The sequence below is a fragment of the Antedon mediterranea genome, chromosome 5 (genome assembly GCF_964355755.1).
Source record: "Antedon mediterranea chromosome 5, ecAntMedi1.1, whole genome shotgun sequence".
NCBI lineage: Eukaryota > Metazoa > Echinodermata > Crinoidea > Comatulida > Antedonidae > Antedon > Antedon mediterranea.
This window is the reverse complement of record NC_092674.1, coordinates 27,294,151-27,305,112: the sequence shown is the minus strand read 5'-3', so window position 1 is coordinate 27,305,112 and position 10,962 is coordinate 27,294,151. Positions and strand designations below refer to the sequence as shown.

General features: G+C 33.9%; 2 protein-coding genes across 5 annotated transcripts; one reads left to right on the top strand and one right to left on the bottom strand.

The window, feature by feature from the left end:
* Positions 1-27: 27 nt before the first annotated feature.
* On the bottom strand, positions 28-2,859 carry LOC140050175 (methylmalonic aciduria type A homolog, mitochondrial-like). 4 transcript variants are annotated; one of them, XM_072095248.1, is made up of 6 exons: positions 2,795-2,859; positions 1,867-2,296; positions 1,424-1,546; positions 1,164-1,334; positions 607-842; positions 28-367 (listed from the first exon to the last, which is right to left on the bottom strand). In XM_072095248.1, exons 2-6 carry the CDS (start codon positions 2,159-2,161, stop codon positions 65-67), a joined length of 1,128 nt encoding a protein of 375 aa, XP_071951349.1. In that variant the 5' UTR covers positions 2,162-2,296; positions 2,795-2,859; the 3' UTR covers positions 28-64. The 4 variants fall into 4 exon arrangements, with proteins under 4 accessions (XP_071951349.1, XP_071951346.1, XP_071951347.1 ...); XM_072095245.1 differs by having other exon boundaries at positions 2,627-2,858; XM_072095246.1 differs by having other exon boundaries at positions 1,867-2,292; positions 2,627-2,858.
* A 101-nt stretch (positions 2,860-2,960) lies between these two features.
* On the top strand, positions 2,961-10,099 carry LOC140049319 (arginine--tRNA ligase, cytoplasmic-like). The gene is made up of 14 exons (XM_072094189.1): positions 2,961-3,045; positions 3,370-3,519; positions 3,634-3,813; positions 4,384-4,473; positions 4,701-4,926; positions 5,076-5,212; positions 5,449-5,686; positions 6,132-6,310; positions 6,845-6,954; positions 7,089-7,194; positions 7,618-7,731; positions 8,419-8,477; positions 8,694-8,941; positions 9,619-10,099. The coding sequence occupies exons 1-14, from the start codon at positions 3,004-3,006 to the stop codon at positions 9,726-9,728; spliced, it is 1,989 nt and encodes a 662-aa protein (XP_071950290.1). The 5' UTR covers positions 2,961-3,003; the 3' UTR covers positions 9,729-10,099.
* Positions 10,100-10,962: the final 863 nt, after the last annotated feature.

Sequence of the window (10,962 nt, the reverse complement as noted above, 5' to 3'; positions counted from 1 at the left end):
TAACAAAATGACACTACTATTACTGCATAAATTTCATAAATATTTATTCATCTTTAATTTACCATCATAATTTGTTTTCCTGAACCCCTAATCTGAATAATTGTAAAAGTAAATCGGCCCCGTGGCCTGGAGTAAGGACACCAAGTCCAACTTCGCGTTCAATCTCGTTGACAGAATTCGCAACATTCGTATTAGACTTAAATATATCCATTATATTTTCACGGATGTGATTCCACATCCAGACAGTTTGTTGTCGTTGCCGTTTTCTGATTAGGTCTCCGGATTCGGTCATCACCGATTTAAATTCACACATTTTATCCCATGCTTCCGGTAGGCCTTCTTTTGTTTTTGATGACAATTTTAAAACCTGCAAAATAGTATACATATAATGGTATTTTAATACTATTACCTGAACATGCAAAGACATGGTAATATTGTATGCAAGTAATATTTATTGTTTTCCAAGAATAGCATAAATACTATACATAGAAAAATACAAAGATTAAACTTAAGAAAGAAATTAAACATAAAGTTGGGATAACCCTTAAGCCCAAAGGCTTGTTACGAGAAGAGGAACAGGGCAACCACACAGAAAACATCCTTTACCTTTGGAATCCAAATTTTCGACCGCTTTCTCAACAACTTCATCGCGCTCGTGTATTCAGCTTTCATTCGTCGAGCCGGAATAAGGAGCTCTCCGTCTGATTTGTTAACCAGGATTAAGTCGGCCATTTCCACAATGCCTCGCTTTAACCCCTGCAGCTCATCCCCACCAGCAGGGGGTACAATAAGGACAAACATATCAACCATGTCGGCCACTGCATATTCAGATTGTCCAACCCCTACAAAATTCAAAGCTTTAAGCTCTGTCTACACTATCAAACAAGTTTGACAAAAATGGCCAAACAGTGATATACCCAAATATGGTAGTGATATGATCACATTTTTTTGACACATGACATTTGATAATGTAGACCGAGCTTTAGATTCAGACATGACAGAAAAATTACAGAAACAAAAAGGTTTTGGTAAAGTTTGCTAGTGTTTTGATTCTTTTAATTACTGTACATCATAGCAAAATTTATCAGAGCATAGAGTATCTAGCTTATCCACAGAATGCCTCCCCACCTCTCAAATTTCAGCCTCGAACAAAAAGTGTTTACCAATTGTTTCAATGATAATAGTGTCGTATCCAGCCCCTTCACACAACACCACTGCATCGTTTGTGTTCCTTGCTACTCCTCCTAGCGAGCCACACGATGGCGACGCACGGATAAAAGCGTTAGGATCCCGCGAAAGGTCATGCATTCTAGTTTTGTCACCAAGTAACGATCCTGACGAATTAAAAGTATAAATTTAAATTCAATTAAAAATCGGATATTAATATGTTAATGCAACCCGGTTTTGAATACCTCATACCTACCACCAGTTAGTGATGATGACGGGTCTACAGCCAACACCGCCACCTTGTGGTCCTTCGCTGTCAGGTGTTTGCCTAACGCTTCAATTAATGTTGATTTTCCAGCACCTGGAGGTCCAGTCAAACCTAGAAATAGGACGAAGAAAATGACTATCAATACAATACAGTAAACAGTACACAGTATATTAATATTATGTCAGAGATTATTTTAAAGCATTGTCTACACTATCAAACTTTATGTGACAAAAAAATGTGATGTGCCCACATATGGACATGTCATGATATCACTACCATATTTGGGTATATCACCACCATATTTGGCCACATCACATTTTTTGGTCAAACCATTTTAATGGTGGAGACAAAGCTTTAGGCTTATTCAACCAGTGGTTAGCATTGCCGTGTCCCTATTGCAGTAGGCGCAAAGGTTGAGTAGCCCACTGTACCTATTCGAAAAGTGTTTGTTCTGCGTGCATTGTCCTCTCTGACTTTCAATTTAGCCAACACGGCCGTTAGTAGTTCTTGAGCCTGTTTCTTCTTCTTAGAATGCGTGGACTCGACAAGCGTAATTCCTTCTGCTAATCCGTGTCGTTTTCCTCCAATTATACAATCGTATATCCGTTGAACTTTACGATCGTTAGACGTGAATGACCTCATGATTACAGCTGCTGCCCAACAGTTTATTGTAAAGCTTCTGACCGTCAATAACTGTCTGCAACAATGGTAATGGCATTGTAGCATTGTGGGATTTATGTTCAATTTGAAAATGTTCAATATTTTGGCTTTTGTGTACAATTTTGTTTTAATAATAAGCTACAAAATCACGGTTTATCTTCTTTTGAATGTTGAACATAATCATTTCATCTATAGGCCTACCTACAAAACAAACAAATATTGTATCATTTAATTATTATTAGTAGCCTATATAATACTAATAATAAATTGAAAAATTTACATTAAAATGTAGAAATCAGTTGACTTTAGTTTAACCAGCTGAAAAGTGTGATGTGCACTGCGTTTTTTTGTCTGAATAAAACCTTACTGTGTCATAATTTTTTCAAATATCAGATAGGCCTAGTAATAGTATATTGAATCAAAAAACTTGGCTACATTCGACCTTTGATTAGTATACTACTTAATAATATACAGTACTTTTTGTAGTTGGCCTACACAGGCAGTGACTAATATCCAACCATCATAACTCACCTCAAACTCTCTTCATTCATGCTTTACTGCATGTCAGGTTGGCTAGGGCCAGGCCTAGCTAAAACTATAATGAATGTAAAGAAGACGAAGAAGACTGGGCCACAACACAAGACCATGCTACCTAACAAAGCAATAATTAATAGTAAAATAATAATTATGTTGGTATACTATTAACTGTATTTTGTTGGTGGTTAATTAAGTCGTCCTCCAAAAAGAAAGATTAGAAAGTTGGTATAGTAGGCCAATAGATAGAGGGCAGCTGCTATCTGCTGTCATGTTTCGCCACCCGATCGAATGATGGCGCTATTTCATGTTCTGTAAACTTCCACGAAAAAAAAACGTGGATAAAAAACTTCACACAGAAAAAGATACACAGTATGGCAGATATAGAAATATATGCAAAACGCGCATCTGAACAGGTAAATTATTCTATGAATAGACCTACCTAGGCCTAAATAAATTTAGAAATTTTTTAAAACTAGAATCAAGCAATTATAGGCCAAACAAAGCTAGGTACCGTATCCAGCCAGCCAGACCTAGAAAATAGAAAACCCAAAATGGCCAAGCAAGGCCTCTACTGACCCGTAGTGGGTGATGCAATACTAGGCCTAGCTGGAGGTGGGAAATACCCACTTTTGTACCTATTTAATGGAACGCCAAAGCTACCGAACTTTGTAAACAAAGTTAGTTTTTAAAGTTAAAAAAATAATCAATTACTTAATTACTTAAACTTATCGTTCCAGGAAGCTGAAATCAAGCGATTAAAACTTGAAATTGAGAAGTTGAAAAATGGAGATTTTTCAGTATCTGAAAACAAGGCACCGGAGGAGGAAACTGAAAAACTGCAAATAGAGAACCAAAAACTTAAATATAGGATTGAGCATTTACTTAAGGTTCGTAAACATATTAGTAGACAATTTAAATAAAAATAATTATAGACTACTAAATAGTAAATGTAGATTTGTTTTTTTTTCATCAAAAATGTATATCTTTTTTTTTTATTTCAGAGTATTTCTGATGAACAGGCCAAAAGTAAATCATATATGACGAATTTGCAAGAATGTCTTGTGAGAATCTTCTGCACTGCTATTCACAATGCCTACCCTCAGCTCCAGAACCCCCCAGTTGCAATAACTCCAGGCAAGAACGGTGACTACCAGTGTAACAGTGCTATGGCAATGTCAGGGGTAAGGTTTATTTTGTAACAAAACTATCGGCTCTCCTCATACAGTATAACATATAATATGCACTAAGTGTTAGTACATAGTTTGCATCTTTAAGGCCCATTTACACTAGGACGATAACGATCGGCGATAAATAGATAAGCATGCCTTTTTCTTACACAAAACAAAATAATTTAGAAAGGTTTTCGTTCTAGAATTATAGAATACTTATTTATGCTGTCTTTGATAAAAATAATATTTTTAAAAATCCAATCAAATGACGTCATGATCAATAAAACCAAAAAAATTGTTGTATTGTCACGATATTATTGCTCTTACTAATCATGACGTTATTTGATTGGACATGTGAAAATATAATTTTCATCAAATTAAGCATAGATGGTTCCTAAATAGTTCTAGAATAAACACTTGTTAGATTTCTTTTGTTTTGTGTATGAACAATGCATATTTGTTTATTTATCGTCGATCTTTATCGTCCTAGTGTAAACGGGCCTTTAAGCTTGTTTATTTATGTATTAATAATATTTAACTAATATAATAATTTATATTGTTTCTTTAAATCTTCCGATTCAGATGCTGAAAGTTGTTGGAGTTAAATCTGCACCCAGAGATGTCGCTCAAGAGATTATGAAGGAAATTCCTACAAATGACATCATTGAGAAGGTAGACATACAATAATGATACTGTATAGTCTCTATCACCTTATTGAGGATTGAGAAGGGTCAGGATACTTGACTATCATACAGAAAGCTGGGTCAAATTCTGATAACTCTTAAGCTCTGTCTACACTATCAAACTTTATGTGACAAAAAAAATGTGATGTGCCCATATATGAACATGATTATGATGTTATATCTTTTGTAAAAAGTCAGTGATATTTTACATTTCAGATGGATATAGCTGGGCCAGGCTTTATCAACATCTACATCAAAAGGAGTTTTGTTGCGCCACTCATCTCAGATATTCTGACTGACGGGGTAAAGCCACCACCGGTGGGCATAAAGAAACGTATCTGTCTTGACATGTCATCCCCTAACATCGCCAAGGAGATGCACGTAGGTCACTTAAGGTCAACTATTATCGGAGAAGGTCTGTCGCGACTTCTAGAATTCGTAGGTGAGTTTTTTAACAAATTGAGCTGTATCAAAAAGAAATTTTCAATATTCAATCTTAAACAAATCAGTCATTTTTGTAAAATTATCTCAAGTATGTTTTGATATTTGATTATCCAATCAATTAATTCTTTTTTCGTTATTGGGTCAAAGGTCACAAAGTGTCAAAGATCAACCATCTTGGAGATTGGGGGACACAGTTTGGTATGTTGATAGCCCATCTGCAAGACAAGTTTCCGAATTACCTGAATGAGTCTCCACCAGTTAAGGATTTGCAGGCGTTTTACAAGGTGCGATCATGCTATATTTTAAAAGCACTTTTTAATACTGTACAGTATGTATATAAAAAATCTAAACAAGAATGTATTATTTAAAATATATTGGACTTGCTTGTTTTTTAAAATTACATTGTTTCATTTATTATAACTTGTCATTTTCCGATAATTTTCCGATTTTCATAATTATATTATGACAAACTGCCTCTTTATTATTTTTCATTTAATAATATCTTTAATTTATTTTCTAGGAATCAAAGAAAAGATTTGATGAAGATGCCGACTTCAAGAAAAGAGCTTACGAAAGCGTTGTAAAATTACAGTCAAAAGAACCTGATTTTATTAAAGCGTGGACTATGATATGCGACATATCAAAGCACGAGTTTAATAAGATATATGCTCGACTCGGTGTGAAAAACTTAGTACCCCGTGGGGAATCATTTTACCAAGAACGAATGGAATCTGTTGTGGCAGAATTGGAAGAAAAAGGTATGTAATCCAAAATCTATATTATAATAATACTAACCCAACTCTTCCTAAACCAGTAAACTCGCACCGTTCGACCAATTGGAAAGGCCGAATGCTGCATTGTGTAATTCTCTGCCAATTATCATGACTTTATTGATTAATAAGTTTTTGCTCGTCACTCTAAAGCTTTGTCTACACTATGTGACAAAAAAAATGTGATGTGTATATGGACATGATGATGTTATATCACTATATTTAAGCATATCACTACCATATTTGGGCATATCACAGTTTTTTTGTCAAACTAGTTTGATAGTGGTTTTGACAGAGCTTTAGATGGGTAAACTGTGGGTTATACAGGTATTCCTCTAATAAAGGACCAATTATGGACTGGTGTTGTATATATGTAATGTGTACAGTTCATTTTGAATTTATGTAAATTAACGACACCTGTATGTTTAATTAGGAATGCTAGAAGAGGATGAAGGTAGAAAGGTGATGTTTGCTCCTGGTGCCCCTATCCCACTTACGATTGTTAAATCGGACGGCGGTTTTACATATGACACGTCAGATATGGCAACCATAAAACATCGTCTGTTTGAGGAATTGGGTGAATGGCTGATATATGTAGTAGACGCTGGCCAGGTAGGTTTCAAATATTGTTTTAAAATATTTACCTAAAACCTGTATTTATATTTTATCTTTAAAGATGTATTGTCCACCAAAATCATGAAAAATAAAGGTTCAATTTTTTGCTTTAAATTACATTTGTTTAGGTAGATATTTTTTTTTCAATCCACTGTTATTAAAATGGCATACTCAACAAAAAAAGTGTAAACAAATTTTTCAGAGGGACAAAAATTATTTTATTTTAGTAAATTTTTTTATTATTAAAATCATTAACCAAGAAGGTATACTCTATTTTGTTGCTGGTACGGTATTCAAATAGTGTTTATTGCATTGATATACTATGGAATGCATATAATATGTATATTTTTTATTAATAATTAACCAATTGATGCATTTATATGTTATTTTTTTATCATTATTCAATTTGGTATCTTATTTAATTTACTAAAAATAATAAGGGAAGAAAGAAATTTAAAATAATTTTACTGTTATGATTTGAAATTTGAATAAAAGGAAATTTGGTTAAACAAATTAGTTTAATATTTACAGGGTGTTCACTTTGATTGTCTTTTTGCTTGTGCAAAAAAAGCTGGATATTATGACGCAAGGAATACGCGAGCTGAGCATGTCGCATTTGGAGTTGTGCTCGGAGAGGACAAGTAAGTGACTCAACAAGTCAAACATTCTTACAAATCATTACAAAAATGTGTACCGTAACTTGTTATTCACTATTTAACGTATTAATTATTATTACAATTTTATATTTAAAGTTTTACTAAATTGACATTTTCAGAAAAAAATTTAAAACTCGTTCAGGAGATACCGTACGACTGGCAGATTTACTCGATGAAGGAATTAAACGATCACGAGAAAAGCTTATTGAAAGAGGACGTGATAAGGTATTTTTGCATTATACACATACTTATCATTTTTTCTTTAAATAGATTTTGTACAAGTTAATGGTTAATGGTTTTAAATTTATATAAGTCATCAAGGCGTGACTCGCACTAGAACGCAATGCGATGTAATGAAACAAAATGCTATATTGCGTAATCACAAGTAGGAACTGACAATGCCACAGTGCTGCAAACATCACAGGTTTGATTTCACGCAGGCAGGGGCAAACATAATTATTGGAAGGGCATTTTCTTACGTTGCGAGGTTACCTCACGAGGTTACGTTGCGTCGCTAGTGGGAACCACGCATTATGGTTTAAAGTTTAGAGTGGAGCTGTTCACATGCCCTTTACATCATATTGTCTAATTAAGGGTTGGGTTATTTTGCATTATTAGTTATCATAGCATTTATATTTTCTTGTTTAGGTGTTAACAGCTGAAGAAATGAAAGCAGCCGAGGAAGCCATAGCGTATGGATGCATCAAGTACGCTGACCTCTCGCATAATCGAGTCAACGATTATGTGTTTTCATTTGATAAGGTAACGTTTACAATCATTGCTGTATCTCTTCATGGGGTGGAGTTGTGGCTTTGTGTTTATGATGCTTGGCTACCAATCTGGGTTGAAGTTCTGTCTGGATTTTTTCATATTACAACTCCACTCCCAAAGACTTGTAATAAGACTTTGTTATATATGTTTGTCTTGTGAACAGGATTGCCACCTTTAGGAAGGATAGTGAATGAATTCGCCTAAGGTTATCTAATTTGCCTAAATGTATAAACAAAGCAGTATATTATTAGTGGTAACATTCTTATACTGCAGTAACTGTTTTTATTTCTACAATAATGTATGATTTTAGTTTATGGGGCATCCTCTGCAATAAACAGTGTGTATGATTACCAACAAAAAAATCAAAATAATAATTATATAAACAGCCTATGAAGCATGCAATGTGTCTACCAGTCTACTAGTTATCACAGCCACTAACCAGTCATTGAATGACCTAATATGACCTCACTGCAACTCGTCACATAGTACCAGTGAAGTACGATCCTAATATGACCTCACTGCAACTCGTCACATAGTACCAGTGAAGTACGATCCTAATATGACCTCACTGCAACTTGTCACATAGTACCAGTGAAGTACGATCACCTAATTGTGATTTTTGACATTTGATTAATTTCATTTGTTTGAATGATTATTTTAATTTTTTATCTATTACAGATGTTAGATGATAAAGGAAACACAGCTGTATATTTGCTTTACGCATACACAAGGATAAAGTATGTATGTTTTTTTATTGAACCCCAAATTCTTTCTTAAGTTCGGCATCATCATGTCCATATATGGGCACATCACAATTTGTTGTCACATAAAGTTTGATAGTGTAGACAGAACTTTATTTAACTTAGGTCCCGACATAAATTACTTTGATCGGTACTTTAAACCTCCTTAGCACTGGTATTTTGTATTTTGATTCTCATATATTTTTCTTTCAGATCTATAGCTAGGCTAGCCAACGTCAGTGTAAAGGAACTAAAGGCTGCAGCTAAAACCACTCCAGTTGTACTAGAGCATGAGAAAGAATGGAAGTTGGCAAAGTGCCTAGCCAGATTCCCAGAAGTAATTTCCAAAATCTTAGATGACTTGTTTTTACACTCCCTCTGCGATTTCTTGTATGAGATTGCTACAACTTTCACAGAATTTTATGATAACTGTTATTGTGTTGAGAAAGATCGCCAAACTGGTAAGTAAATACTACTATTTACATAATATAAATCCAAAGGAAAATTACTGAGAAATTGACAATACTGTGGGTATCAGTGGCTGGATTTTCATGGAGATACAATTAATATAAGCACTGAAAAAATGACAATGCTGTGAGTCTCAGTTGCTGGATCTCAATGGAGATACAAAATAAAATAAGCACTGAAAAAATGACAATGCTGTGAGTCTCAGTGACTGGATCTCAAAATGGAGATACAAAATAAAATAAGGTAAAGTAAAACAGCAAGAAAAATTTGCAGAGCTTTCGGGAAACATTAGCCCTTCATCAGTTTAAGTGTTACATAAATATATTTATTATCTTTTTGTATTAATAAAAATGGATCACAATCAATCAAATAAAAATGTAAAGTGAAACATGTTTTGTCCCCTGAATAGAGGTTGGCCATATATTGTCTTGTATCACAGAAAAGCTCCCCTTATGGGAAGTTCAATTTTTTCTGTACAGAGTAATAAATAAAATAAACTAAAACAACATTTTTTATTACAGTTGTATTAACTTTTTACCTCGTGCAAACCATATGCCAAGATAATTATTTATACCTATAACAGTACTGGTACTTTGTTGCTATAGGTCAAGGGTCAATAGGTTACAGGTTGCACTCTTCCTGTCAGTCACTATTACAAACTTTTTTGCAGGTAAAATTATCAAGATCAACACAAGTCGGTTACTACTCTGCGAGGCGACAGCTTCTGTAATGGCAAAGGGATTTGATATTCTTTCAATCCAACCAGTTCATAAAATGTGAAATAAAAATAAAAATTGATAACCTTAACTACAATCAGTCATGCGCAAATTTAAGTTTTTTTCATTTCAACGTGAAAGAGAAAAAACTAGAAAAATCCTTATTTTATTTCAACCAGTTCAATCAAAAATGATTTATAGAGATTGTTTATTATTACCTAAAATACGTTCTATAAAATATTGTATAGGTGGGATTACTATGGTATTTTCTATACACAGTTTTGTAAAGATTTCTATTAAATAATATTATTGTATTGTAAATACAGTACAGTCATAGATCATGGATAACATTAAAAAAGGTATCCTCGCCGTGCAAAAAAGATAACTTTAAGGTGTCTATAAATGCCAATAAAATACTAACGTGTCGTACCAGTAGCATAGAGATGTTGTTTCCTTTGCATATTTAGACATAGATATCGATATACTTTATTGTCACATAATAGATATAAAATTTGAGACTCAGCTCCCCGTTACATTCGTAATAAAAACACAATATAAAAACATCAAAACAAAAATTAGATACAAGTCAAATACATTGTAGGACAATTCATTAAAAGTAATTACAGTAATTATCTTAATTGTTTGTTAAGAGACGAATTGAAGATGGAATAAGGGAGTTGTTAACCTATTTGTTTTTGTCAAAGGATGATGTAGTCTACCAGAGGAGTGGAGCTGTGGCTTGGTGGTCATGATGCTTGCTACCAATCTAAGGGTCCTGGGTTCAAGTCCTGTCATGTGTCAGGGTTTTTTTCTCATGACAATTTACAACTCCACTCCCAAAGACTTAATAATAAGTCTTTGTTTATGTAGAGCATCTTGTGTATATGTTTGTCTTATATGTTCTAGTGCCATCTCGATAGTGCTTTGCACTCATGGCAATCCTCAGGGTGCTGCACCGCTGTATTGTCATGTATTGTTGTACCTGAAAATTGAATAAAAAAAAAAAAAAAAAAAAGATCTGCACACTATAACAAACGAACTATGCAAGGGATGGGCAGAATCAGACATTATGACTTTGGCTTTAGCCAACATCAATTCGTTACACATGCTATCTAAATCCTCAGATTTAGTACCCATAATTTTTTCTGCTTTCCTTATAACTCGATAAAGTTTGTATTTGTTCTCTTTGGTGAGGCCGTTATACCTGATACTACAACAGAAAGTCATAACTGATTTAACAACAGAATCATAAAATAATTTCATTATAACGGTATTCACCTTAAGACTTCTCATCTTCC